This window comes from Pezoporus occidentalis, unplaced genomic scaffold, assembly GCF_034315485.1.
Source record: "Pezoporus occidentalis ecotype Australia unplaced genomic scaffold, CSIRO_AGI_Poc_V1 ctg391, whole genome shotgun sequence".
Taxonomy (NCBI): domain Eukaryota; kingdom Metazoa; phylum Chordata; class Aves; order Psittaciformes; family Psittacidae; genus Pezoporus; species Pezoporus occidentalis.
In genome coordinates, this window is record NW_026915715.1 from 139,237 (window position 1) to 166,476 (window position 27,240).

General features: G+C 65.5%; 6 protein-coding genes across 7 annotated transcripts; 4 read left to right on the forward strand and 2 right to left on the reverse strand.

Moving 5' to 3' along the window:
• Nucleotides 1-3,997: 3,997 nt before the first annotated feature.
• CFAP126 (cilia and flagella associated protein 126) lies at nt 3,998-5,491 on the forward strand. Its single transcript, XM_062632615.1, has 5 exons — nt 3,998-4,091; nt 4,219-4,281; nt 4,844-4,924; nt 5,018-5,194; nt 5,318-5,491. The coding sequence occupies exons 1-5, from the start codon at nt 4,062-4,064 to the stop codon at nt 5,489-5,491; spliced, it is 525 nt and encodes a 174-aa protein (XP_062488599.1). The 5' UTR covers nt 3,998-4,061.
• A 493-nt stretch (nt 5,492-5,984) lies between these two features.
• SDHC (succinate dehydrogenase complex subunit C) lies at nt 5,985-11,917 on the reverse strand. Its single transcript, XM_062632609.1, has 6 exons — nt 11,846-11,917; nt 9,530-9,586; nt 8,922-9,023; nt 8,546-8,607; nt 7,087-7,250; nt 5,985-6,601 (listed from the first exon to the last, which is right to left on the reverse strand). Exons 1-6 carry the CDS (start codon nt 11,863-11,865, stop codon nt 6,497-6,499), a joined length of 510 nt encoding a protein of 169 aa, XP_062488593.1. The 5' UTR covers nt 11,866-11,917; the 3' UTR covers nt 5,985-6,496.
• Nucleotides 11,918-12,871: 954 nt separating this feature from the next.
• MPZ (myelin protein zero) lies at nt 12,872-15,130 on the forward strand. Its single transcript, XM_062632616.1, has 6 exons — nt 12,872-12,945; nt 13,248-13,414; nt 13,506-13,719; nt 13,793-13,928; nt 14,049-14,109; nt 14,238-15,130. The coding sequence occupies exons 1-6, from the start codon at nt 12,888-12,890 to the stop codon at nt 14,340-14,342; spliced, it is 741 nt and encodes a 246-aa protein (XP_062488600.1). The 5' UTR covers nt 12,872-12,887; the 3' UTR covers nt 14,343-15,130.
• A 2,648-nt stretch (nt 15,131-17,778) lies between these two features.
• Nucleotides 17,779-20,271, forward strand: NR1I3 (nuclear receptor subfamily 1 group I member 3). The gene is made up of 8 exons (XM_062632612.1): nt 17,779-18,000; nt 18,643-18,773; nt 18,881-19,059; nt 19,160-19,350; nt 19,453-19,598; nt 19,681-19,797; nt 19,879-19,984; nt 20,071-20,271. The coding sequence occupies exons 1-8, from the start codon at nt 17,831-17,833 to the stop codon at nt 20,198-20,200; spliced, it is 1,170 nt and encodes a 389-aa protein (XP_062488596.1). The 5' UTR covers nt 17,779-17,830; the 3' UTR covers nt 20,201-20,271.
• On the reverse strand, nt 20,243-23,724 carry TOMM40L (translocase of outer mitochondrial membrane 40 like). 2 transcript variants are annotated; one of them, XM_062632611.1, is made up of 9 exons: nt 23,519-23,724; nt 23,377-23,444; nt 21,703-21,795; nt 21,525-21,626; nt 21,312-21,417; nt 21,094-21,190; nt 20,892-20,968; nt 20,709-20,811; nt 20,243-20,630 (listed from the first exon to the last, which is right to left on the reverse strand). In XM_062632611.1, exons 1-9 carry the CDS (start codon nt 23,616-23,618, stop codon nt 20,615-20,617), a joined length of 762 nt encoding a protein of 253 aa, XP_062488595.1. In that variant the 5' UTR covers nt 23,619-23,724; the 3' UTR covers nt 20,243-20,614. The 2 variants fall into 2 exon arrangements, with proteins under 2 accessions (XP_062488595.1, XP_062488594.1); XM_062632610.1 differs by having other exon boundaries at nt 21,094-21,216; nt 23,519-23,722.
• Nucleotides 23,725-25,179: 1,455 nt separating this feature from the next.
• On the forward strand, nt 25,180-25,975 carry LOC134170863 (apolipoprotein A-II-like). Its single transcript, XM_062632613.1, has 2 exons — nt 25,180-25,420; nt 25,764-25,975. The coding sequence occupies exons 1-2, from the start codon at nt 25,215-25,217 to the stop codon at nt 25,879-25,881; spliced, it is 324 nt and encodes a 107-aa protein (XP_062488597.1). The 5' UTR covers nt 25,180-25,214; the 3' UTR covers nt 25,882-25,975.
• Nucleotides 25,976-27,240: the final 1,265 nt, after the last annotated feature.

Sequence of the window (27,240 nt, forward strand, 5' to 3'; positions counted from 1 at the left end):
GGGGACGGGGACGGGACAAGGGGAGGCTCTGTGCGGGTGCTGGGGACGCGGTGCTCAGTGGCAGCCGGTGCGGAGGCCGGCGGTGACAGGCTGTGCTCGCACCGTAGGGGGACGGCAAGCGGGCATCATCGTGGGCTCCATCCTGGGCTCGCTCCTGCTCCTGAGCCTCCCCGCGCTGCTCATCTGGGCGCTGATCTGCCGCTACCGTCGGAAGGAATGCCAGCGAGCCTGCAGCGACTGCCGGTGAGCGGGGCACCGGGGGGCAGCAGTGGGGTCTGGGGGGGCAGCACCAGAACTAATGGGTACCGGGGGGGGGGGTTGTCACTGGATGAGCATCACTGGGGGCTGCTGGGTATCAGTGGGCACTGAGGCGAAACAGGGACCAGTGGGCACCACTGGGTGCTGATGGGCATTACTTGGGTCTATGGGGCTACTGAGTGCTGCTAGGTGCTACTTGGTGTTGCCGGGCATCACTTGGGTCTATGGGGCATCGCTGGGCACTGGGGAGGGCTGATAGGTGCTACTGGGTGCTGCCAACCACCACTTGTGTCTATGGGGCATCGCTGGGCACTGAGAAGGGCTGCTAGGTGCTACTGGGTGCTGCCAAACACCACTTGTGTCTATGGGGCATCGCTGGGCACTGAGAAGGGCTGCTAGGTGCTACTGGGTGCTGCCAAGCACCACTTGTGTCTATGGGGCATCGCTGGGCACTGAGGAGGGCTGATAGGTGCTACTGGGTGCTGCCAACCACCACTTGTGTCTATGGGGCATCACTGGGCACTGAGGAGGGCTGCTAGGTGCTACTGGGTGATGCCAAGCACCACTTGTGTCTATGGGGCACCACTGGGCACTGAGGAGAGCTGCTAGGTGCTACTGGGTGCTGCCAAGCACCACTTGTGTCTATGGGGCACCACTGGGCACTGAGGAGAGCTGCTAGGTGCTACTGGGTGCTGCCGGGCACCACTTGTGTCTATGGGGCATCGCTGGGCACTGAGAAGGGCTGCTAGGTGCTACTGGGTGCTGCCAAGCACCACTTGTGTCTATGGGGCATCGCTGGGCACTGAGGAGTGCTGCTAGGTGCTACTGGGTGCTGCCAAGCACCACTTGGGTCTATGGGGCATCGCTGGGCACTGGGGAGGGCTGATAGGTGCTACTGGGTGCTGCCGGGCACCACAGGCTTTGCTGGGTACCAAGAGGGACCAACAGGCACTGATGGGTGCTGCCGGGCATCACTGTGCTCTATGGAGCATCACCAGGCACCCATGGCCACCTTATGGGTGCCACCACACATCACTGTGCTCTATGGAGCATCACCAGGCACCCATGGCCACCTTATGGGTGCCACCACACAACGACAGGGACTCGCCAGGCACCGGTGGCCGTCACCGGGCTCCGGTGGGGACCCCGATGAGCACTGACTCTTCCCCCAACCCCAACCCCAACCCCACAGGAGCAGCACCGGCGGCACCATGACCCGGCCCTGCAACGTCTGCGCCCACCACAGCTACTCGCCCCACGGCATCAGCTACATGCAGTGCCAGCACGGCGACGGCGACGAGCGGGCGGCCGCCCTCATCTGCAATGAGGGCATCCGGCACCAGGTCACCTGCCCGGCGCTTTAACCCCCCCATCAGCATCACCATCACCATCACCACCACCATCACCATCACCATCACCATCACCATCACCACCGTCCAGCACCAGCCCCGCACCGATTCGGCTCCGCTGCGGGAGCCGCCGCTCGCCGGGATCCGTGCCGGGACTCGCCGCATAAATTGAAGCCAGGAATCCCGGCCCATCCCCCCCCCCCCCAAACCGGCGCAGCCCCGGTTGGGTTTTATTTAACGTTTTATTGGATGTTTTGCCCCGTTTTTTACGTGCCCCCCTCCCCCCCACACCGCATTTTGGTGTCGGGCGGCCCCGAAGCGCCCCGGGAAGAGGAGGGGGGGGGGGGGGAAAGGGGGTGGGGGGGGGGGAGGGAGGAGGAGTCGCCCGGTCGCCCCGCCCCCCCCCCCCCCCCCCCCCCCCCACATTGGCTTTAGCAATTGGGTGTCCCCGGTGAGGAGCCGCCACCGGCACCGGGATTGGCAAAAAGGCACCGGGAAAAGACAAAGCGGAACGAAATTAATCGGGAAAAGAAATAAAGTCAAAGTGAATCCAGAGGCGGCGTGGCCGGAGTGTCCCGGAGTATCCCGGTGTGTCCCGGTGTGTCCTGGCGCATCCCGGTGTGTCCTGGTGCATCCCGGTGTGTCCTGGTGCATCCCAGTGTATTGGGGAGTGTCCCGGAGTATCATGGTGTGTCCCGGTGTGTCCTGGTGTGTCCCGGAGTATCCCGGTGTGTCCTGGTGCATCCCAGTGTATTGGGGAGTGTCCTGGTGTGTCCCGGTGTGTCCTGGTGCATCCCAGTGTATTGGGGAGTGTCCCGGAGTATCCCGGTGTGTCCCGGTGTGTCCTGGTGTGTCCCGGTGTGTCCTGGTGCATCCCAGTGTATTGGGGAGTGTCCCGGAGTATCCCGGTGTGTCCCGGTGTGTCCCGGTGTGTCCTGGTGTGTCCCGGTGTGTCCTGGTGCATCCCAGTGTATTGGGGAGTGTCCTGGAGTATCCCGGAGTGTCCCGGAGTGTCCCGATGTGTCCCGGTGTGTCCTGGTGTGTCGTGGTGCATCCCAGTGTATCCCGGTGTGTCCAGAGTGTCCTGGTGCATCCCAGTGTATCGGGGAGTGTCCCGGTGTGTCCTGGTGTGTCCCGGTGTGTCCCGGTGTGTTGGGGAGTGTCCCGGTGTATCCCAGTGTATCCCAGTGTATCGGGGAGTGTTCCGGTGTATCCCGGTGTGTCCCGGCGTGTCCTGGTGTGTCCTGGTGTATCCCAGTGTGTCCCAGTGTATCCCAGTGTGTCCAGAGTGTCCCAGTGTGTCCCAATGTATCCGGTGTATCCCAGTGTGTCTAGAGTGTCCCAGTGTATCCCAGTGTGTCCGGAGTATCCTGGTGTATCCCAGAGTGTCGCACATCCCCACCACCTAAAAGGTCCCTTCTGGAAGGTCCTTTGGGTGCCTGTGGGTGCTGCTGGGGGGGGCGGGGGAACAACACACAGACCCCAAACCTGACCCTAACCCTAACCCTGTCCCCATGGGGGGGGGGGAGTTCCACGACAACATCTCCCCCCCCCCAAACAGCCTTAACCCTGACCATAAGCCCAACCTTAGGACCGGCTCAGCCAGAGCCTGACCCTGACCCTAAGCCCGATCCTAACCCTGACCCTATGGGGGGGCTGCCCCTTGCCACCACCCCCCCCCCCCCAAATAGCTTTAAACCCTGACCCTAAACCTGACCCTGACCCTAAGCCCGGGGTCGGCAGAGCCAGAGCCTGACCCAGACCCAGACCCAGATGCCGCTTGTGGGGGGGACAGATGGACACTGGTATTGGTAATGGGGGGGGGTCACCGGTAGCAGTAATGGGGGGGGACACCGGTATCGGTAATGGGGGGGGACACCGGTATCGGTAATGGGGGGGACGACACACCGGTATCGGTAATGGGGGGGGGACACCGGTATCGGTAATGGGGGGGGGGAGACACTGTTATTGGTAATGGGGGGGACACCGGTAGCAGGAATGGAGGGGGACACCGGTATCGGTAATGGGGGGGGGTCACCGGTATCGGTAATGGGGGGGGACGGACCGGTATCGATAATGCGGGGGGGGGGGGACACAGGTAGCGGTAATGAGGGGGGGGACACCGTTATTGGTAATGGGGGGGACACCGGTAGCGGTAATGGGGGGGACACCGGTATCGATAATGGGGGGGGGTCACCGGTAGCGGTAATGGGGTTGGGACACTGGTAGCGGTAATGGGGGGGGGATCGGTATCGATAATGGGGGGGACACACCGGTAGCGGTAATGGGGGGGGGACACCGTTATCGGTAAGGGGGGGGACACCGGTATCGGTGCTGGGGGGGGGGGGGGGGGCGCTGAATCCCCCCCCCCCGGCCGGCAGCGCCCGATGCGTCCGCCAGGGGGCGCGCAAGCCCCGTGCAGCGTCGCCGTTGCCAGGAGACGGAGCGCGGCGGATGATGGCGGCGGGATACGGAGCGGGGCAGGTGAGGATGGGGGGGGACGACACGGAAACCGGGGATAACGGGGGACAATGGGGGACAATGGGGGGTACCGGGGCTCTTGGGGGGTCCCGTCCCGGTGCAGCCGCTGCCCGGCCCCGTTCTCCCGCAGTACGAGGACGCGTTCAGCGCCCATCGCCTGCAGAACTGGAGCGTGCCCCTGCCGGGCCCGAAGGTACCGCCTGGACCCCCCCCGGCACCGGGACACCACCCCACCACCCCCCCCCCCGGCACCAGAACGGACCCCCCGGGACTCCCTGGAACCCCCCGCACCCGGTCCTGACACCCCCCAGCTCCAACCTGAACCCCTGGCACCCCCCCAGCCCCAGCCGGGACCCCCTGAGCCCCCCCCAGCACTGCCCCAGCCCCAACCTGGTGTCCCTGGACCCCCCCTCTGCGCTGCCCCAGACCCCTCCTAAGACACCCCCCCCCCCCCCCCGCGGTCCCGGATCAGCCCCTCGGGACCCCCCATCACCAGAATGGGCCCCCTCGAGGCTCCCCAGCCCCATCCTGAACACCCGGCACCCTCCCAGTCCCAGCCTGACCCCCCCCCTAAGCCCCCAGCTCAGGCCAGGACCCCCCCGAACTGCCCCATCCCCAACCTGGTCCCCTTGGGACCCCCCCCCAAGACCCCTCTAGACCCGGCCTGGACTCCCTGGGACCCCTCCTAAACCTAATCCTGCCCCCCCCCCCAAAAAAAAACATTCACCCCATCGTCGTCCCCCCCCTGTTCCCAGCCCCCCAAGCATTCAGAGGGCTCCACACCCATCATCGCCAACGACCGGGGGCATCTGCTCCCCTCCATACCCCGTTCGCAGGTGAGCCATAAACACCCATGGGGGGCCCACCCCCAGCACCCATGGGGTGCTCCCCTCTGCTCACCACCCCCCCACCCCCCCCCCCCCCACCAGGCCTCCCCATGGGGCTCATTCGTGGGGACGTGGGAGATGCCCTTGAGGATCCCCCCTGCGCGCCTGGACCTGACCGCGCGTTCGGCCGCGGCCGCGGAGCGGCTCCTCCAGCGCCTCCATCAGCGCACGGCGCTGAGCAGCGCCCGCAACGGGCTCCGCACCCGCATCACCGGCACGGTGCGGGCTCCGCAACCCCCTTCCCTACCCCAACACGGGCACAAGCCCGGGGGGGAGCCGCCTCGCCTCTTCCCCTTCAGCCCGAATCCCGCAGGAGGAGCTCATTGCGCCCTCCTCTTCCAGAGGAAACCACTGGGGAATGCGGCCCGCGCTGATGCCGAAGGGATCCCGCAGCGCCCAGCGCCCCCTTCCCACCCCGAGCTTCAATCCCGAGCGGAGGGAACGGCGCTGACACCTCCCTGCGCCCGCAAGAGCGAGGAAGAGGAAGGGGTGGAAGGAGCCGGTGCCGTGGGTTAGCGGCAATTGGGAGAAGAGAGGTTTAAACCAGCGCTAATAAACGCCAGTGCTCGGGATGAGCACTGGGACGGCTCCATAGGCAGGGAAAGGCGCTTCCAAGCCAAAGCAACAGAGGGAAGCACGGGGCTGGAAGCCCAAAGACACGGGCTTCCATGCAGGAGGTCGATCCTGCCACAGCACACGGCTTTGGGAAGGAGCTGGGAGCTGGGATTGCGGCCCCAGAGCAGGATCCCATCGAAGCCTGGTGGGACCTGCTCCATTGAGCCACTGTTGTTCCAGGTGATGCTGGGAAGGGGGCGCAGGGAATCAGGATGAAGCTCCCAGTGGGAAGCAGCCGCTTTGCAAAGCCCATCTGAGCCACAACTGAAGTCCCTGGACCCCGAGAGGAGGCACAAAGAGCCTGGTCCAGCTCAGCTCCACTGGGAAGCAGCAGCTTCCTGGGAATGCTGTGTCCCAGGGGGAAGTGTGGAGCCCAGACACCCAGCTCGGTGGCTCAGGGTGAAGGATCAAAGCTGCTTTATTGCAAAGGTGACACAGGGCAAAGAGCCCAAATGGGAGCTGATGCCACGGGCAAACTGCATCCTGCATTCCAGACGGAGGGAACCGGGGTGTTCTTCCACCCAGAGCCGTTTGGATGGGGATGTTTGGCAGGATAAGGAGCAGGGATGGACGCCGTGGGGCTGAGCGCCCCATCCAGCCCCCACCACCCATCCCTGCGGCAGGCCCGGCGTTGGCAGCTCCGGCTCTCCCAGGCTGCTCAATGGAGATGCTTGTCCTGAGCCCACTCCTGTGGGACACAGACCTGGCTTTGTCTGCAGCTCAGGACACAGCAGGGCACAGAAACAGCCGGGGGGGAGGAAGCAAAAAGCAGCTCTGATCATCCACAAACTGGGAGCTGGGAAGCGACTCCTTCCCCTGGGATAACACCCACCCCACCTGGAGCCTGATCCCCCCTCTCCTGCAGCTCCTGAGGGGGTTCAGGATGGAGTAAGGCAGAGGAGGCCTTCACATGGCCGCCAGGCCTGCAGCAGACAGCAGGGTCAGGATGAGCACCAGCACCCCGGACTGGTTCACTTGTGGGATCTTGAAGCCCTTCCCCATGTCCCAGGCCTGCAGGAAAGGAGATAACAGCAGGGTTAACCCAGCTCCCTTTTACCTGGGTACAAAGCCAACCCTCAGAGCAGAACAGTGCAGCTCATCCTGTGCTGTTCCCAGCAGGAACCTGCCAACGGTGTCCAGCGGGAGCAGCAGCTCAGGGAAGAGCTTAAAGCAGCACCAGTGCCTAAAGGGGCTGCAGGAAACCTGGAGAGGGGCTTGGGACAAGGGATGCAGGGACAGGTCAAGGGGAATGGCTTTAACCTGCCCGAGGGGAGACTGAGCTGAGCTCTTAGGCAGAAGCTCTTCCCTGTGAGGGTGCTGAGGTGCTGGCACAGGGTGCCCCAGAGAAGCTGTGGCTGCCCCATCCCTGGCAGTGCTCAAGGCCAGGTTGGAGCATCCTGCTCCTGTGGAAGGGGTCCCTGCCCGTGGCTTTAGGTGAGCTTTAAGTTGATTAAATTCCCATTCCCAAAGGCACCTTCCCTCGTGCTCCCACTCACAAGGTGCCGGATCCCGTTCCAGGTGTGGTAGGAGAAGGGAAAAGCCAGCGCAAACTTAGCTGAGAAGATGAGAGCAGGGCCCAGGCTGAGCGACTTCACCATGGCCAGGTAGTGCGGGAAGGGCTGCGGCAGCACCAGCGCGGCCAGCCCGAAGAGGGACACCCCTGAGGAGGACAAAGGCCTGGGTTAAGCAGCAGAAGGGTTTGGACCCCCCCCCCATAGTCCCCAGTGAGCCCCCGGGTCTGTGCTTTGGGGACACAGCCTCAATGGGATCAGTGGAAGAGGAGGCCCACGCGGTGGCTGCACCCTGGGGTGCTGAGGATTTTGCATCGCCCCAAATGTGGGTGCTGCTTTCCTCATGCCCCCCCTCAGGGACCAAGCTCCTGCCACGGCAGCCAAAGCAGCCCAAAGGCAAGGGAAAAGGGGCAAGGAAACCCCCCCCAGATCCACACTGTGGGACAGAAATCCCTCCACTGCTGGGCTCCAACAGGGATGGAGTGAGGCGGCTTCAGCACAGACCAGCACCAGCAGCAGCAGCCAAGAGCCAGGGCTGTGCTAACCACAGGAGCCACAACACCTTCCCCTCTTCCTCCTTTTCCTGCTCATCCTCCTCTTTCCTAGGCCAAGGGAGCTTTTCCATATGGTGCAGCTGAAGGAAGGGCAAGGATCAAACAGCGACTCCCCCTCCAGCACCAGCGGCTTCCTCCTCAGCCACTCTTCCCCTCGGGGGCCTCTATGCTCACCTCCAGCCAGCACAGGAAGCCACAAGCTCCCTCCCTAATGGAGCTTTGATGGAGAGGGAATGGGATCTCCCCCCTTCTCCCACTGCTTCTCCTCCAGCAGAAGCTGATGGATGGAGCAGAAAGGCAACAGGGACCTGCCAGCTCCCAGCAAGTTGGATGGGGATGCAGGGGGCAACCGGGAGCCCAATTCCCAAGCCCGGATGGGGATGGGCTGCAGCCCTCTCCCTCTGAACACAATTCCTGTCTATCTTTCCCAATCCCTTCCATCTCAACAGGGAGCTACTGGAGAAGCTCCTTCCTGCTGCCAGGAGAGGCCATTAATGGAAATGAAAGAGCCTTTCACAGTCAGGCGTCCCCTCGTTCGGTCAAACCCCGCAGAGCAGACTGATGGAGGGGGCTGGATGCCGGTGCCATCGCTGGGATGGGATGAGGAGGTTTGGCTTCCAAGTGGATGAGGGCAGACTTAGAGGAGATCTTGGGAAGAAGCTCCTCACCACGAGGTTGTGGGGGGGGGACGACACTGGAATGGGTTGGCTGCCCCATCCCTGGCAGTGCTCAAGGGCAGGCTTGGAGCAACCAAGTGGAAAGGGTCCCTGCTCGTGGCTTTAAGGTCCCTTCCAACCCAACCCTGGCTGGGATTCGATGACAAAGCAGAGGTTTCCCAGTGGAACACATCCCCACTGGAACGCCACCGGTGGCAGTGCCGGTGCACGCACCTAAGCTGAGCGCCACGCCGGTGCCGCGGTGCGTGATGGACATCGCCATGGGCAAGGACCACCTGCAAGACAAGCACCTCGTCAGCACCACAGCACCCCCCAGGAGAGGCCCCTCTGCTCCCAGGGGGTGTCCCTGCACTCGGAGCTATCCCAGGAATCCACCCAGAACAAAAGGGGAATGTGCAGAGGCAGCTGGGGAATGGCACCGGCGGGCGGCTGCTGGGAGAGCTTAAAGGGAGATGGAACCAAAGGCTGGGGAAGTTTGGGAATAAAGGGGCAGGATTTGGGCATGGAAAAGCATTGGAGGTGGCCCCCACCAAGGGGTCACCCCACTGAGGAGGGAGGGACCCCAGAGCCCCACAGTGGCTGCCCTTACTTGTAAATGCTAACGTGAGGGGACAGGGGACGGTTGGACTTGGTGTTCTTCTCCCAGAAGCGGCTCATCTCCTCCTTGGCCGTTGTTGCCATTGGGACAACGCTGTGGAGAAGAGGAGATGGGAAGTGTGGGGAGAGGGAGCTTGGCTGTGGGAACCTCCCCCACTCCAGCAATCCCAAGGGAGCCATGATATTCCCAAGGGATGCGCTGGGTGCAAGCCAGCACCCTGCAGACGGGGTACAGCGGAGCAGATGGCACCCTCCATCACCCTGCTAACACCCACCCTGCTCTTCCCTGCCATGGGAATTGGCTGCTGCTCCTGGTGATTCCATGCTCCCGGGATGAGGCTGTAACTGCACTTCCAGCCCCATGTAGCAGGGAAGAACCGTTTCTCCCAAAGTCTGGAAGCACCGAGGGCAAGGATTCTGCAGCTCCCAAACCTCCCTGGGTGCATGGAGGGGTGAGGGTGCTGCTGCTCCCTCAGCCAGGCTCCCCCCCCAGGCCTTCCCTAACCATGGAATCACTGAGGGGCTGGAGCACACAAGCCCCAAAGGCGTAGATGGGATTCCCTTGGGGAAGAGTTGGGATCCGGAACCCTTGGGACTCACTGTGGCACAGAGAAGCTGGGGCTGAGCCGAGCCAGCAACCGGCGCTGCCCGGCGCATCTGCAAGAGAGGAGAGGGAAAGGTTTGGTGAGTGCCAAAGGAAATCCATCGGGACGAGGCCGGGATTCACCTGGGAAGCGCTGGAGTTTCACCTGGAGTTGCTTGCCTTCAACCCTATCTGATCACGAGCAGGGCTGGGCTGGCCCTTGAGCTCCTCAAGGCTCAGCCCCAAGGGCCGCTTCCTGGCAACAGCCCATAATAACCCCGCTCAGCTCTTACCCCCTGCTTGCAAAGCAGGTGGGAGCAGCACCCCAAGCTCAGCTACATCAAAGCAGCTCCTCTGCCCTCTCCCCACAGCCCACGCAAGGCACGAGCTGGGATCCAGCGCCGGGGAAGGGCTGCAGGGAGCCCTGAGGGTGGCCATTCCCTCCTCTTCCTCCCGGTGCCTGGATCCACGGCCGTGTGCCTCTGCATTGGAGGTGCTGGTGCTGGTGGTGCTGAGCTCGGGGCAGGGAGGGAAGGGGGGAGAGCAAAAGTCAAAAGGGATTTTGTGGTGCCCCAAAAAGAGTGGGAGCTGCTCCCTGCAGAGGGGGTGAGGAGCCCGGCTTGGACATTCACGGGCATCACTCCAGGAGGATGTGGGCTGGAATCTGCAGAGCCCAGGACAAAAGGGAGCCAGCGCCCCACAGGCGCGTGACAGCGACAGCCGTGAAGCTCCCCAGCCCCCTAACATCTGCCCCAGCCCCCTAACATCTGCCCCAGCACCCTAACATCTGCCCCCAGCCCCCTAACATCTGCCCCCAGCCCCCTAACATCTGCCCCCAGCACCCTAACATCTGCCCCCAGCCCCCTAACATCTGCCCCAGCCCCCCAACATCTGCCCCCAGCCCCCTAACATCTGCCTCAGCCCCCTAACATCTGCCCCCAGCCCCCTAACACCTGCCCCAGCACCCTAACATCTGCCCCCAGCCCCCTAACATCTGCCCCCAGCACCCTAACATCTGCCCCAGCCCCCTAACATCTGCCCCAGCACCCTAACATCTGCCCCCAGCACCCTAACATCTGCCCCCAGCACCCTAACATCTGCCCCCAGCCCCCTAACATCTGCCCCCAGCACCCTAACATCTGCCCCCAGCACCCTAACATCTGCCCCCAGCACCCTAACATCTGCCCCAGCCCCCTAACATCTGCCCCAGCACCCTAACATCTGCCCCCAGCCCCCTAACATCTGCCCCCAGCCCCCAGCCCTCTAACATCTGCCCCCAGCCCCCTAACATCTGCCCCCAGCCATCGCTCTAACATCTGCGCACAGCCGACTAACATCTGCCCCAGCACCCTAACATCTGCCCCCAGCCCCCTAACATCTGCCCCCAGCACCCAGCCCCCTAACATCTGCCCCAGCCCCCTAACATCTGCCCCCAGCACCCAGCCCCCTAACATCTGCCCCAGCCCCCTAACATCTGCCCCCAGCCCCCTAACACCTGCCCCCAGCACCCTAACATCTGCCCCCAGCCCCCTAACATCTGCCCCAGCACCCTAACATCTGCCCCCAGCCCAAGCTCTCTTTGCCGTCCTGGTAGGGAAAGCAGCAGGAGCTGGAGCAGCTCCTCACGGCTGGGAACAGCAAACAAAAGCCCGGGTTATTCTCAGCAACCCCCCCCCGAGTTCCCGGGGCAAGGTTTTCCCTTCCCGAAGGCTCCCTCCTGGCCCTGACAGGTTTCAGGCCTCCGAAGCCTCCTCGGAGCCCCGCCACACGCGGCTCCGTGCCATCCCTGAGGCCCAGCCACTGCTTTGCCCCATTAAAGCCCCACACCGGCTCGTCTCCACCCCTTGCAACGGGATGGGGGCCCCCCAAAACCGGGAAGGATGAGCCCTAAGAAAGGAAAGGATCCTTCAGCCCCCCCACAGCATCCTGCTTGTCCCGCAGCCCGAGGGATGCGCTCAGGACCTGCCCCCCCCACCCCGGTCCGAGCTGACCCTGCTGGAGCAGCGCCGTGCCCGCAGGCTCTGTCGGTGCTTGCCCGGTAACGACCGCGGAGAAGGCCAAGAGACCGGCTCCGTCCCCGGCTTTCCGTGTGCCGAGCGGCGATGGAGCTCCCACAGCTCCGCCTGCACCAAGGAGCGGATCCCTGCGGCCGGAACCCGCCGGTAACGGGGCCCGGCGGAGCCCCCCAGAGGGGAAGAGGCAGCTTCAGGCCATGGGGACACCGGCGGCAGTGGGACGGAGCCGGCCCGGACCAAGGGGGCACCGGGGGCCGTTAACGACGGCCTCGCACCCCAGGTCCCGTGATCCCCCCCCCCCGCCGCCCCGGGAGTCACCTCAACGCCAGCGCCGCCATCTTGGGAGGCTCCGCACGCCGGAAGTGCTCGTGACGCACTTCCGCCGGTGCCCCCCGGTACCCCCGGTGCCCCCCGATGCCCGGGAACACCCCCGATACCCCCTTTACTTCCCCGTTACTCGCCGCTGCCTGTTGACATCCCCCGTTATTACCCGTTACCTCCGGGGCTCCCTCCGTTAACCGGTACCGGGGGTTCCCATCACCCCCCCCAGGCTCTGTTTCTGCCCCCCCCCCCATTACCTCCAGAGCTGTCGGTAACCCCCCGGGGCTTCGTTATTCCCCAGGGTCCTCCCCGTTATCCCCCCGGGGCTCCCCGTTATTCCCCCCGGGGCTCCCCGTTATCCCCCCGGGGCTCCCCGTTATTCCCCGGGGGGCTCCCCGTTATCTCCCGGTCTCCCCCCGAAGCTGCCATGGGGCAGGACGGGGGCTCCCCGTTATCCCCCACCCCGTTACCGGTGATGGATGGAGCCCCCGCAGCGCCTCATCCCATCCCCATCCCCATTCCCTGCTCCAAACCCTCCGGAGCGCCCCCCGCCCTCCTCGCTCCTCATCCGGTAGCTCCCGGTAACGCCAACCAGGACCCTCAGCACAAACGGGGCCGTTCGGTGGCCATTGGCCGCGATGGGGTCAATGCGAGACCCCCACAGCCCCACATCACACCCGGCCGGCGGCTGCGCCGGGGCTCTGGGGCTGGGGGGGGGGGGGGGCACATTCCTGCCTCTCCACCTCCGGGAATGCCCGATCCCGCGGGCGGGAATGCGGCGGGACAATGGGTGCTGTGTGTGGACCCCCCCCCCCCCGGGACACTCTGCCCCCACCTCGCCCAGCCCCGAACTAAATGTCCCCTTTGAGCACCGGGCTGCGCGGCTCCCCCTTGGCCTCCGCCGCCCCGGCTGCTCTGCGCCCATTGGACCGAGCCCGGGGCTCCGCCGGCACCACTCGGTGCTGCTCCGCTCTTAAGCCTCGTCCCCGGTGCTCCGGGACCTTTGGGCGCGGCGCCCCCCGCCGTGACTGCAGCCACGATGTCGCAGGGCACCGGGGACCTCGTCCTGCTCCTCGCCGCGCTCCTCTGGGTACCGGGTAAGCTGAAGCCCCGCGGCGCTGGTGCCGATGTCCTGGCCCCACATCCTGGAGCTGGGGAGGGGGGGGGGTACCCAAATGTCTTGGGTTTGGGGCTGGCGCTGGTCGTGGTGGTGCTCTGGAACCATCGTGGGGATGCCAGCCCCAGCCCCACTAGGGCACATCCATGGGGATGCTGCGGTGGCACAAAGAGCTGCTGGCCCCCACCAAAAGCCCTTCTGGGTCGTAGCTGCATGGGGATATCGATGACGAGCACCAAGGTCCCCCCATGGAGCTGATTGTGCCCCCCCTCACCCCACCAGGGCCATCCCCGACGTTGTCCATCCACGTGTACACGCAGCGGGAAGTGTACGGCACCGTCGGCTCCCACGTCACCCTCTCCTGCAGCTTCTGGTCATCCGAGTGGATCTCCGACGACATCTCCATCACTTGGCACTTCCAAGCCGAGGGCTCCCGCGACAGCACCTCCGTAAGCACCCGCTGGGTGGCCCTGGGGTGCTGTGGCCCCCGGCGCCCCCGGTGACGCCGATGTCCGTGTGCGTGTCCCCTTCCACCCGTAGATATTCCACTACGCCAAAGGCCAACCCTACATCGATGACGTGGGCACCTTCAAGGAGCGCATGGAATGGGTGGGCAACCCCTACCGCAAGGACGGCTCCATCGTCATCCACAACCTGGACTACACCGACAACGGCACCTTCACCTGCGACGTCAAGAACCCTCCGGACATCGTGGGCAAGTCCTCCCAGGTCACGCTCTACGTCTTTGAGAAAGGTACGGAGCCGCAATTCCCGTTCCCAAACATCCCTGTTCCCATCCCGGAGCCGCTAACGGGGCCTCCCCGCAGTGCCCACCCGCTACGGCGTGGTGCTGGGCTCCATCATCGGTGGGGCCCTGCTGTTGGTGGCCGTGGTGGTGGCCATCGTCTACATCCTCCGGGCGTGCTGGCTGCGGCGCCAGGCGACGCTGCAGCGCCGGCTGAGGTGAGCGCCAGCACCAAACCAGAGTGAACCTCCCCAAACCGGTGCTGCCGGTGGGAACAGGGAGGGGGAATGGATTTGCCTTTTCCAAGCTCCTTTTTGTCCTTTTCCCCCCAATTTTAGTGCCATGGAGAAGGGGAAGCTGCAAAGATCGGCCAAGGATGCTTCCAAGCGGAGCCGGCAGGTGGGTAGTGAGGGGTTGAGGGGTGAAATGGCTTTGCTGGAGGGGGTGTGATGCTCTCTCCTCTGTTTTGGTGACACTGGGGGGAGGGGGTGTGTTAGGATGTCACCAACACCTCCCCGTTGCCACAGGCACCGGTGCTTTACGCCATGCTGGACCACAGCCGCAGCACCAAGGCAGCGAGTGAGAAGAAAGCCAAAGGAGCTCCGGGAGAGTCCCGCAAGGATAAGAAATAGCGGTTAGCGGGCAGGGAAGGTACAGCGGGGCCGGGCACCGGGGCCCCTCGGTCCCCCAAAGTCATCATGACCATCGAGATGGAGCTGCGGGGGGAGGAGGCTGAGGCCCCCCGCCCTGCACCCGCCGTCCGCTCCCCCAGCAAGGGCAGCCTCAAGAACGCCCTCATGAGCATCATCAAGCCCAATGCGGGGACCTGATGCCCCAGCAGGACGTGGGGACACCCCCCCCCCCCCGCTCCGGAAGCGGCGGGGACCCGGCGGGGAGCGGGGTGTGCTCCTCGCCCCGGTCCCCCCCTCCGGGTCCCCCCCCATCATGGTCGGTACCTTCCTCTGCGCAGCCGCTGCCCTGCCCAGCCCCGGGCACTGATGGGGCTCTCTTCTATTTGGAGACACAACCAATGAGTTTTGGGGTGGTTTCCCCCAGCCCGGGGTGCCCCGGGCCCCCCCTCCCCAGGGACCTGCGGGGTCCCCATGGGCCCGGTTCACCCCAACACCATCTCCCCCCCCCCCCCAAACCCCATCCCCGGGAGGGTTTTTTTTGCCCTTTTCTGGCCGTTTTCTCGTCTCTTCCCCACGACCGAACCCAAATGACGTCGTGGGGGGCCCCCGCCGCGCCCCCTCCGCCCCCCATTAACCCTCCGTGTCCCCCCGTAACCCCCAGCCCCGCGTCGGCCGGAGCCTCGTGGAGGAGGAGAGGCTGCGGCCGGTGCCCATCACCCTGGCGCCAGGCTCCCCGATGTGGTTTTGTACCCCCCCCATCCATGTGTGTGTGTGTGTTTGTGTCCCCATCCCCATAGTGCCATTAATAAAACTCACACCTCCAGGACCCGGTGTCCATCCGTCCATCCCTGTCCCCCCCCACCCTGTGTCTGTGGCGGGGGGGGGGGGGTGACAGGGACACACACAGTGGCTGAGCATCACATGGAAACCCACCATAGAACGGTGGCACCCCACTGCCTCCCCCCCCCATTCCCCCTGTTGTCCACGAAGCCACCCTTGGGGCCACTTTCCCCCTCATTAGACGCTCATTAAAGCTCCCTCCAATTAACACAGGTCGGGGGAGGGTGACTGTCCCCATCCCCGTAGTGCCCGTGCCCAATGCCCCCCCCCCGGGGGCTATAATTGGCTTTTCCCTAATAAGTCTGCGGAGCCCAACCCCGGGACGTCCCCTGGGTCCCGGCGCTGTTTTTCTTCCCAAGAAGCTATTCCCGGTCACCGGCACCGCTTGGACCAGCCTCAGTGCTCGGGATCTCCCCCCCCCCCTCGAAGCGCTGGTTTAGCCCCCCCCAAAAAGCGTTGTTCCCTTGTTATGAGCCGGGATCTGCTGCTCCAGGGATGCCGGAGCTGGGAATCGCTGCTTGGTCCTTGCCGAGGAAGAGAGGGGGTAAAAGGAGGGGGGTAGGAAGAAGGGAGGGAAGGGGGGAGCAGCAGCAGCATCTTTAATCACCGCAGCGCGCTGGGAAATGAGGCCGCGGCTCCAGGGGCTGAGGAATGAAGCGGAATTTCATGGGATAAGCCCCGAATGAGGGGGTGCTGGAAATGCGGGCGGGATGAGCCGTTCCCAAAGTGCCATAGCCCCATAGCCCTGCTCCCCTCCTGCCCCAGCAGGGACCCACGGGGGACGGGGGGGTCCGGCCCCACACACCAAGCGCCACTCGCGCTCCTCTTCCTCCCGCTTTATTCCTTCACATCCTTCCCCGGGGTGGGGACGGTGACAACGACAGGAACGTGGGGGGGGGCTCCCCGTTTCCCGAGGCCGCTGCCCTCACTCAGGGGGACACCGCTGCTTGTGCCCCCCCCCTTCCTTGTCCCCAGCACCCACAGGGACACGGAGGCTCCCCCCCGGGATAAGACTTCCACGCTGCCCCCTCGCACCAGGGGCCACCTCCGCTCAGGGGGACCCGCCTGTGTTGTGCCCCCCCACCCCAGCATCACCCCGTGGGTAAGGAAGGGCTGAGGCCCCCCCTTTCCGGCCCCGCTGGGGTCGGGCGGACGGGGCAGGAGCCGGTGCCCGCCGCGGGTTGGGGGGTCCCGGGGGCCGCTCAGGGCCCCGATTCCTTCTTCTGCTTCTGGAAGCGGCGGAATTTTCCCTGGATGGCGAGCGCGGCTCTCTCCGTCTCCGGCGCGCTCAGGTCGATGTCGATCTCCTCCTCCTCCTCCTCCTCCTCCACCTTCTTGGGGTCACCGGCTTTGGCTGGACATAAAACAGGGGCACCCCCAGACTCACCCATTGAGTACCCGCACCCCACCCCCCCCAGAGGCAGGGAGCACCCCGCTAAGGGACAGGGGAAGGACGAAGCAGGTCCCCAACCCTCCCAATGCGTCCCCCCCCGCCTCGGGTCTGGGTCACCGGGTGCCCCCTCCCGTTCATACCGGGTGAGGGGGGGGGTCCTCACCTTCCTCCTGCCCGCCGGGAGCCTCCGCCGCCGATGGGGTCTCATTGGGGCTGCGCTGCGGAGAGAACGGGGTGCCCGGGGATGACGCGGGGCTCCCGGTAGCAAACCCGCACCGGGGGGCATTTACCGGGACCCCTCCCCGGTTGCAGCATCCCCCCCCCTCCCCATCCTCACGGGGCAGCTCCTGGCCCGGTTCTTTGTTCAATACGAAGGGAAAGGGGAGGAAAAGCCCCGGGGCCGGTGCCCACCTCGCTCATGGCCGCTCCGGTGCCGCCGCTCCCGGTGTGCGGAGCCCCGCGCCCGCCGCTGTCTTTATAGGGGGCTTGGCTGAGTGACGGCTGCGGCAGCCAATGGGGAGCGGGAACGGGGCTGGGGGCGGGACAAGCCCTTCCGCGTGTCTCACACCCCCCCCCCCCCCCATCCGTGCCTCGACGCCCCGCGGGGACACGGGGGGACAGGGAGGGGACAAAGGGGGACAGGGGGGGTATGGGGGGGGGACAAGGGGGACCCAGAGGGGACTGGGGGAAAAGGGGAGTATGGGGGGACCCAGGGGAAAAGGGGAGGAGCAGAAGGAAAACAGGGGGACAAGGGGGCACTGGGGGGGGAAGGGAGGAGATGGGAGGACCTAGGGAAAAGGGAGGGACTGGGGGGATCGGGGGGGGGGACGACACAAAGGGGAACCAGGGGGACCAAGGGGACCGGGGGGGATAGATGGGGTACTCAGGGCACAGGAGGGAGGCAGGGGGATGCGCAGGACAGTGGGGGGACCCCAGGGGGACAAGAGGGGACTGGGAGAACCTGGGGGGAACAGGGGTGATGGAGGCAACGGGGGGGGGACCCCAGCCATTGTCACCCCCTCTGCGCCCTGCGCCTGTCCCTGCTCCCGCCCTGCCCGGCCCCGGCCCCCGCCCCGCGCTCCTGTCCCCGCCTGCCGCAGCCCCAAGTTCAAGGTTCAAACTCCACCGGGCTCCGGCAGCGGCTCCGGTGTCATCAGGGCCGAGCCCGTGGCTGCGCCGTGACAGGCACCGGGGGGGGGGGGGGGGGCCACCGGCTCCGCTGCCAACCCCGGCCGCGGTCACCGGTGCCCCGGGCATGTCCGTGTCGAGCCCATCGGAGCCCGAGAGCAGCCCCTGCTCAGTGCTGGGGCCCCGCGGCGCTGATGCGGAGCCCGCCGAGGAGAAGATCTGCGCCGTGTGCGGGGACCGCGCCACCGGGTACCACTTCCACGTCATGACCTGCGAGGGCTGCAAAGGGTTCTTCAGGTGGGAAGGGCAGGGATGGGACAGGGGAGGGGGACAGCGGGAGGTGGGATGGACAAGATGGGATGGAACGGGATGGGACAGAAGAGGGGGACAAGCTGGATTGAAACGGGACAGGATGGGACAAGATGGGATGAGATTGAAAAGGATGCAATGAGATGGACAAGAAGAGGAGGAGAAGATGGAATGGGATGAGGTGGGACAGGATGGGTTGGGACAGAAGAGCAGGACAAGATCAGATGAAATGGGATGGGATAGGATGGGATGGGATGGAGCAAAGAGAGAAGATGGGATGGGACGGACAAGATGGATGGGAATGGAATAGGACAGAAGAGGGGGACAAAATAGACTGAAGTGGGACAGGGTAGGATGGAGCAGAGGGACAAGATGGGATGGGATGAACGGGATGAATTGAAATGGGAGGGACAGGGTGGGATGGGACAGACAGGGTGGACTGAAACGGGACAGGATGGGATGGGACAGAAGAGGCCAAGATGGGACCTGAGAGACTGAAACAGGGCAAGACAAAGGGACACGGCAGGATGGAACAAACCCCATGGGCATCTTTGGCATGGCACAAGGTGGGGTGGCCTCTGCCCCTCCACATTGGGGTCCTCCAGTGACAGTCCCCCGTCCCCCCCCAAGGCGCTCCATCAACAAGGGGGTCCAGTTCACGTGCCCCTTCTCCCAGAGCTGCCCCATCACCAAAGCCAAGCGCCGGCAGTGCCAGGCCTGCCGCCTGCAGAAGTGCCTCGACGTGGGCATGCGGAAGGACAGTGAGTACGGGGACACCGGATGGGGGGGGGGATGAGGAAGGGTGCCCCAACCCCTTCCAAAGAGCGGGGCCAAGCGGCTGCCGCCCTGACGGCGGTGCCGGTGGCAGTGATCATGTCGGAGGAGGCTCTGCGGCGGCGCCGGGCGCTGCGGCGGCAGCGGCGCTTGGCGCTGGCAGCACCGGGACCGGGGGGGCTGTCGGCGGAGCAGCAGGAGCTCATCGCGCTCCTCATCGCCGCGCACCAGCAAACCTTCGACTCCAGCTTCTCCCAGTTCACGGACTACCGGGTGAGTGGGGACGGGGACACCGCCTGTGTGTGCGTGTGTGTCCCCCCCCTCCCCTTTTCCTCGTCATGGTGGTGCTGACATCCCCCCCCCCGTCCCCAAGCCCGCTGTTCGCCTCTACATCCCCAGCCTGCAGAGCCCCCCGGAGCCCGGCGGCGGCACCGCGGCGTGGCCCGAGCGCCTGGACGAGGATGTGCTGCCCGATGTGTTCTCGATGCTGCCCCACTTCGCCGACCTCAGCACCTTCATGATCCAGCAGGTCATCAACTTCGCCAAGGAGATCCCGGCCTTCAGGTGCCCGGGAGAGGATGGAAAAGGGATGGGGACCCCCCCCCACCGAGGGACCCTTCCCTGAGCTATCCCTTGTGTCCCTATTCCCCCAAACCCCCCCGGCAGGAGTTTGCCCATCGATGACCAGATCTCGCTGCTGAAAGGAGCCACGCTGGAGATCTGCCAGATCCAGTTCAACACCGTCTTCAACGCCGAGACCAACGCCTGGGAGTGCGGGCAGCACTGCTACACCATCCAGGACGGTGCCTTGGGTGAGGACACGGGGGGGGGGACACGACACCGGTGACACGGACCCCGGTACCAGCCCCGTCACCCTGTGCCCCCTCCCCGCAGCCGGGTTCCAGCAGATTTACCTGGAGCCGCTGCTCAAGTTCCACATCAGCCTCAAGAAGCTGGGGCTGCACGAGGCCGAGTACGTCCTGCTCCAGGCCATGCTGCTCTTCTCACCTGGTGAGCACCGAGGGGGGGACGAGGGGGACGGGGCCACGTCCCCTTGGTGCCACCCCTGACATCCCCCCCCCCCCCGCCCAGACCACGCCAGCATCACCCAGCACGACTCCATCGACCAGTTCCAGGAGAAGGTGGCATTGACCCTCAAGAGCTACATTGACCACCAGCACCCCATGCCCGAGGGCAGGTACAGCCCCAGTGCTTCACATCCCCCCTTATCCATCCCACCTACCCCATACCCTACACACACCCACCCCCCCGTCCCCATCCCAGGTTTCTCTACGCGAAGCTGCTGCTGCTGCTGACGGAGCTGCAGACGCTGAAGGTGGAGAACACGCGGCAGATCCTGCACATCCAGGACCTGTCCTCCATGACGCCGCTGCTCTCCGAGATCATCAGCTAAACCCACCCGGCATTCCCGGTGCTCCCAGCACAGCTCCCCAAGCAGAGTAAAGCTCCTTTATTTTTCCAGGCTCTGCGTGTGCCCAGAGCCAAGGGAGGGACCCCCCCCCCCCAGGCCCCGAGCAGCGGCCGCTCCTCACCCCCAAGCTGCCACCGGGCACCGTGCGCCGCCCATCCCCGTGTCCCCACGGCACCGGAGACCGGCTCCCCCGGGCTCCACGGGCTCCCCCGGCCCGGCCCGGTCCCGGTCCGGCCCCGGTCAGCGGCTCCATGCAGGGCAGGTGCCGCTCTTCAGCCCACGATGACGCTGAAGCCGCAGTGGAAACGGTTCTTCCAGTGGTTGAGGAAGGCGCCCAGAGCCAGGGTGACGGGCAGGGGGGGCAGCTTCTTCTCCAGCACCCCCCCGACGCTCCAGTTACTGTCCACGAGCCCTGTGGTGGCGTTGGGGGCACACGGTGAGCACCGGGACGGTGCTGGGGCCACCAGGGCCGGCGCAGCTCCGGGCTCACCTCTGAACACCATGTTGGCTTGGGGCAGGTTGAGCTGGTAGCCAAAGGCAAAGGTGGTTTCCTGCAGCCGTGTGTTGGCCTCCAGCTCCACCCCGACCTGTACCTGGGGATGGGGGACATGGAACCGTGAATCCCAAGGGCTGGGCACGCACGGGGAGGGGGACGTGGGGATGAGGCCATCACCTGCTCGTTGGCGCGGTGGTAGTAGCTGGCATGGGCTCCGCCGTAGCCCACGTTCAGCGTCGCGACCCACTTCTGAGCTGGAAGAGAAGCCAAGAGGAGGGCGAAGGGAGCCAGGGGGGTCCCCATATCCCGTCCCCCCCCCAGACCCATCCCTGTTCCCCCCCTTTCCATCACCGTCCCCATGCCCCACGTGCCCCCGTACCCGTGTATTTCCCCGCCAGCGTGAGGATGGCTCCTTCCTCGCCCGGCCGCCGGTGATAAACCATCTCCCCCCCCAGCACCAGGCGTGGGGTGATGCTCTGCAGGAAATGGGCCACCAGGATCACTGTGGGGACACACAAAAGCCCTCAGTGCGTGGCCACCCCCCCCCTTTGTCCCAGTGCCACACTTTGTGGGGGGGGGAATGGTCCTGGTGCTCACCGGAGCCGCCGAGCAGGTCGGGGTTACCCAGCGTGAGGGTGGCGGTGCAGTCGTCGCCCCGGTACTCGCCGTCGAACTGCCACGTCACGAACTTGGCCTGGTGGGTCTGGAAAGGGGGGGAAACGGGGGACACCGAGGGTCCCGTCACCGCGCTGGGGATGGGGACAGGAACATCCCCCCCCCAACCCCACGGTGGTCCCTGCATGGAGTCACCTGGAAGACGGCTTTGGTGCGGATGCGCTCGGCGATGAGGTGCAGCACTTGGGCGTTGAGGCTGCCGGCGCTGTCCATGTCCCCAACCAGCGTGGGGAAGGCCTGGGGACAAGGGGAAGGGGGTGACAAAGGGGGGTGACAGGGAGCGGACCCCCAGCCACCCCCTGCCGGGCCTCACCTCGGTGGGGCTGAGCTGCCGGTCACCCACGAAGGTGGCGTTGAAGCGGTAACCGGAGGGTCCCAACGTGCTCATGTGAATGGTGTGGGTCACCTGTGGGGAAGGAACCTCAGCGGGGGGGACACGGACACTGGGGGGGGGGACACGGGGGGGAACTGGACACAGGGGGACAAGGACATGGGGGGACAGGGACATGGGGGGGACACGGGGGGAAAGGGACACAGGGGGGACACAAGGGGACATGGACACGGGGAGACACGGGGACAGGGACATGGGGGGGACATGGACACAGGGGGACATGGAGGGACAGGGACATGGGGGGGACAGGGACACAGGGGCCCACGGACACGGGGGGACATGGGGGGACATGGACACGGGGAGACACAGAGATGGGGGGACACAGGGGGACAGGGACATGGGGGGGACACGGACAAAGGGGGACATGGAGGAACAGGGATAAGGGGGGGACAGGGACAAGGGGGGGGCATGGACACAGGGACATGGGGGAGGACACGGACACGGGGGGGACACGGACACAGGGGGACATGAGGGGGACATGGGGGGGACCTGGACACAGGGAGACACAGACATGGGGGGACACGGGGACAGGGACATGGGGGGGACATGGACACAGGGGGACATGGAGGGACAGGGGGACGGGGGGGGGGACAGGGACATGAGGGGGGACATGGACACAGGGGGACAGGGATATGGGGGACCACGGACACGGGGGGACATGGGGGGACATGGACACTGGGAGACACAGACATGGGGACACACAGGGGGACAGGAACATGGGGGGGACACGGGGGGACATGGGGGGACAGGGACACGGGGGGGACACGGGGGGACATGGACACGGGGAGACACAGACATGGGGACACACAGGGGGACAGGAACATGGGGGGGGGACACGGACAAAGGGGGACATGGAGGAACAGGGATAAGGGGGGGACAGGGACAAGGGGGGGGCATGGACACAGGGACATGGGGGAGGACACGGACACGGGGGGGACACGGACACAGGGGGACATGAGGGGGACACGGGGGGGACCTGGACACAGGGAGACACAGACATGGGGGGACACAGGGGGACAGGGACATGGGGGGACACGGACATAGGGGGACATGGACACAGGGAGACACGGACACGGGGGGGGACACGGACACAGGGGGACATGGAGGAACAGGGGGACGGGGGGGGACATGGACACAGGGGGACAGGGATATGGGGGACCATGGACACGGGGGGACAGGGACATGGGGGGGGACATGGACACAGGGGAACAGGGATATGGGGGACCACGGACACAGGGGGACATGGGGGGACACGGGGGGACACGGACACGGGGAGACACGAACACGGGAAGACACAGACCTGTGGGGACACAGGGGGACAGGGACATGGGGGGGACATGGACACAGGGGGACATGGGGGGGGGACACGGGGGGGACCAGGACACAGGGAGACACAGACATGGGGGGGGACAGGGACATGGGGGGGACACGGACACAGGGGGACATGGGGGGGGACACGGACACGGACACGTGGGGGGACAGGGACAAGGGGGGCAGGGACACAGGGGGAACACGGACACGGACAAGGGGGACACACGGACAAGGGGGACACACACACACGGCCCCCCCCTTCCCCCCGGGGCTCCCCCCCCTGACCTGGAAGTGGCTGCTCAGGGTCTTGGTGACCAAAAGCTTCACCCCCTCCATCTGCTGCGGGAACACCTCTGCGGAGCGCGGGCCGGGGTGAGCGGGGCCCGGAGCCGCACCGGAGCCTTCCCCCCGGTGCCCCCCGCCGCACCTTTGCACTGCCGGTGCAGCTCATCGAAGCTCCCGGGGCTCCCGAGCGGCTCCCCCCGGCGCGGGGCGCGGGGGGCGGCGGGGCCCAGCACGTTGCCCATGGCCGGGTCCCGGAGCTAAACCCGCCCGGTTCCGGTTCCAGCCACGGCCACGGCCCGGGCCCCACCGGGCGCCGCCATCGCGGGCACCGCCGCCACCGGAAGCGGCTTCTGGAGGCCGCGCCCGCTCGAAGCCGCCGCCGCCATGTTGGGTGCGGGCAGCGCTCGCTGCTCATTGGCTGAGCCGCAGGGGCGGGGCCGCTCATTTGCTGTGTTCCCCCCCGGAACTCAGGACCCGCGCAGGGAGGTTCCGGGGGTGCCGCGTTCCGGCTCCTCCCGTGTGTGTGTCCCCCCCCATCGCATCCCTGTGCCCGTCTCAGGGGTACCCCCTTTATCGCCCTCTCCCTGCATCCCTGGACCCCCTCTTGTCCCGTTCCCTCCCCACATCCCGCACGCTCCTGCCTGTGTCCCAGTTCCCCTTTATTCCCCTTTCATCCCCTGTTATCCCCCTATGTCCCCCCCAAACCCCACCCGCCCCCATCTCCTCTGCCCCATGTCCCCCCCCCCCCCATGTCATTCCCTCTCCATGGCCCCGGTGCCCCCCCCCCCAGGGAACCCCCCCGTGTTCCCGGGGGCACAGGGAGGTCCCGGTGCCGCCCCCCCGCCCTTTGCCCGCGTGTCCCCGATCAGCCCGGGGCTGACCCCGGGGTCCGTGTGTCCCCCCCCCGGGACCCCCCCCCCCCTCGCTCCGCGTCACCGTCACGTTGGAGGCCGAGGGTCAGTGATAAGGGCGGGCACCGACCTTCGCCCAGCGGTCACAAAGGGGGCGCAGGTCCCATGGGTGCCCACCCCCCACCCCCCCCCAAGCTGGGACCCTGGTGTGGGGCAGCAGAGGGGGGAGGGGGGGGCATGGGGCGGTTCTGGGGGTCCCAGTGCCCAGCGTGCCATGGGGAGCCCCCCAGCCCAAAGCCTGGATCACTGGCACCCAGCATCTGTGTCCTGCTTGCGCCATGGGGATATGGGGACACGGGGATGGGATGTGGGGACACGGGGATGGGATATGGGGACACGGGGATGGGATATGGGGACACGGGGTTGGGATATGGGGACACGGGGTTGGGATATGGGGACACGGGGTTGGGATGTGGGGACACAGGGATGCGACATTGGGACACGGGGATGGGACACGGGGACATAGGGACAGGACACGATGTGTGGGGCCACCTTGGCGAGGCCAAGAGGGGGCGGCCCCCACACGACCCTTACCCCCATGGTGTTTACCCAGGCCCGGCCCCCCCGGCCGGGGGGCGGGAGCTGATCCCGAGGGATAAAAAGAGCCCCCGAGAGGCCCCCATAGCCCTGAGTCCTGCCCAGGTGAGGGGCACCGGTGCTGGGCAGGACGGGGCTGGATGGGGGCAGGACGGGGAAGGGCTGGAGCCACGGGGTTGGAATGGGATAGGGATGGAGCTGTGGGGCTGGAAAGGGGCAGGATGGTGCCAGTGGAGCTGCGGGGCTGGGCTGAGGCTGTGGGGTGGGATGGGACAGGAATGGGGCCGTGGGGCAGGGATGGGGCGGGAGCAGACCCTGGGGCTGTAGGGCCACCGGGGACCCCAGCCCCATGGTGACAACGCCCCGTGCCCTGCGCCCCAGCCCGACGAGATGAAGGCGGTGACGGGCGCGATGCTGCTGCTGTTGGTGCTGGGTCCCGTCCAAGCTGCGCTGTCCCGGAGGGAGGCCCCGGCCGAGGGCGCTCCCGAGGTCCCGGCCGAGGACTTCTTCAGCCGCCACCTCCAGAGCTTCTCGGACTTCATGACCAAGGACCTGCCCCAGAGGCTGCAGGTGGAGGAGATGCGGAGCCAGGCAGAGTACGGAAGGGATGGGGGGCACGGGGGCTGCAGCCCCATCCGCGGTCCCTTCCCCATTCCCGGTCCCTTCCCCATTCCCGGTCCCTTCCCCATCCCCGGTCCCTTCCCCATTCCCGGTCCCTTCCCCATCCCCGCTCCCATTGCCCGTTCCCACTCCCATCCCCAGCACCGGTCCCGTCCCCGCTCCCATTGCCCGTCCCCGCTCCCATTGCCCGTCCCCGCTCCCATTGCCCGTCCCCGCTCCCGTCCCCTTCCCCGCTCCCGTCCCCTTCCCCGCTCCCGTCCCCGCTCCCGTCCCCGTCCCCATCCCCGCTCCCGTCCCCATCCCCTTTTCCCTCCCCAGGGCGTACCTGGACCGGGCCAACAAGCAGCTGACGCCGCTGGCCCAGGAGCTGCGGAGCAACGTCCTGGGGCTCTTCTCCTCCCTCCTGGACCTGGGCAAGAGCAAGGAGCAGCCCTGAGCCCCCCCCCCCCGCCCTGCCCTCCCCACGGCGGCCCCCGGGCCCCACTGCTGCCCCCCCCCCCCCCAATAAACCCCTTGAGTTGCTGCTGTGACCCCTGAGCTGTGGGGATGGGAATTAGGGGAGGTGGGAATGGGAGGACGTGAATTAGGGGAGGTGGGAATGGGAGGACGGGAATTAGGGGAATAGAACTGGGGGGATGGGAATGGGAGGATGGGAATTGTGGACACAGGAATTAGGGGATAGGGACTCGGGGAAGGGAATGGAGGGATGGGAATTAGGGGGATGGGAATTGGGGGACATGGGAATTGGGGGGCAATAGAATTGGAGGGGATGGGGATGGAGAAATAGGAATTGAAGGATAGGAATTAGGGGAGATGGGAATGAAGGGATAGGAACTGGAGGACAGGAATTGGGGGGATGGGAACTGGGGGATGGATTTGGGGCGATGGAAAATAGGAGGGCAGGAATTAGGGGAGTAGAATGGGGAATGGGAATTAGGGACATGGGAATTGGGGGGATGGGAATGGGAGGATGGGAATTGTGGACACAGGAATTAGGGGATAGGGACTTGGGGAAGGGAATGGAGGGATGGGAATTAGGGGGATGGGAATTAGGGGCATGGGAATTGGGGGGATAGAAGTAGGGGGATGGGATTTAGGGGACATGGGAATTGGGGGGGACAGGAATTGGAGCGGATGGGGATGGAGAAATAGGAATTAGGGGAGATGGGAATGGAGGAGTGGGAATTGGAGGGATGGGAATGGGAGGACAGGAATTGGGGGGATGGGAATTGGGGGACAAGGGAATTGGAGGGATGGGAATAGGGGGATGGATTTGGGGGGATGGGAGTTGGGGGGCAGGAATTAGGGGAATAGAATTGGGGGAAGGGAATGGAAGGATGTGAATTATGGGGATGGGAATAGGGGGATCAGGAATAGGGGGGGACAGGAATTGGGGGGATGGGAATGGGAGGACAGAAGCCGGGGGGATGGGAATTTGGGGATGGGAATTAGGGGAATAGAACTGGGGGGATAGGAATTAGGGACACGTGAATTGCGGGGGATGGGAGAATGGGAATTGGGGACACAGGAATTAGGGGACAGAAATTGGGGGAAGGGAATGGAGGGATGGGAATTATGGGGATGGGAATGGGGGGGATGGGAATGGAGGGAATAGAATTAGGGGGATGAGAAATGGGGGACATGGGAACTGGGGGGGACAGGAATTGATGGGAATGGGAATGGAGGGATAGGAATTAGGGAAGGTGGGAACGGAAGGATGGGAATTGGGGGGTGGGAATGCAGGGACGGGAATGGGGGGATGGATTTGGGGGGATGGGAACAAGGCCACGGGACT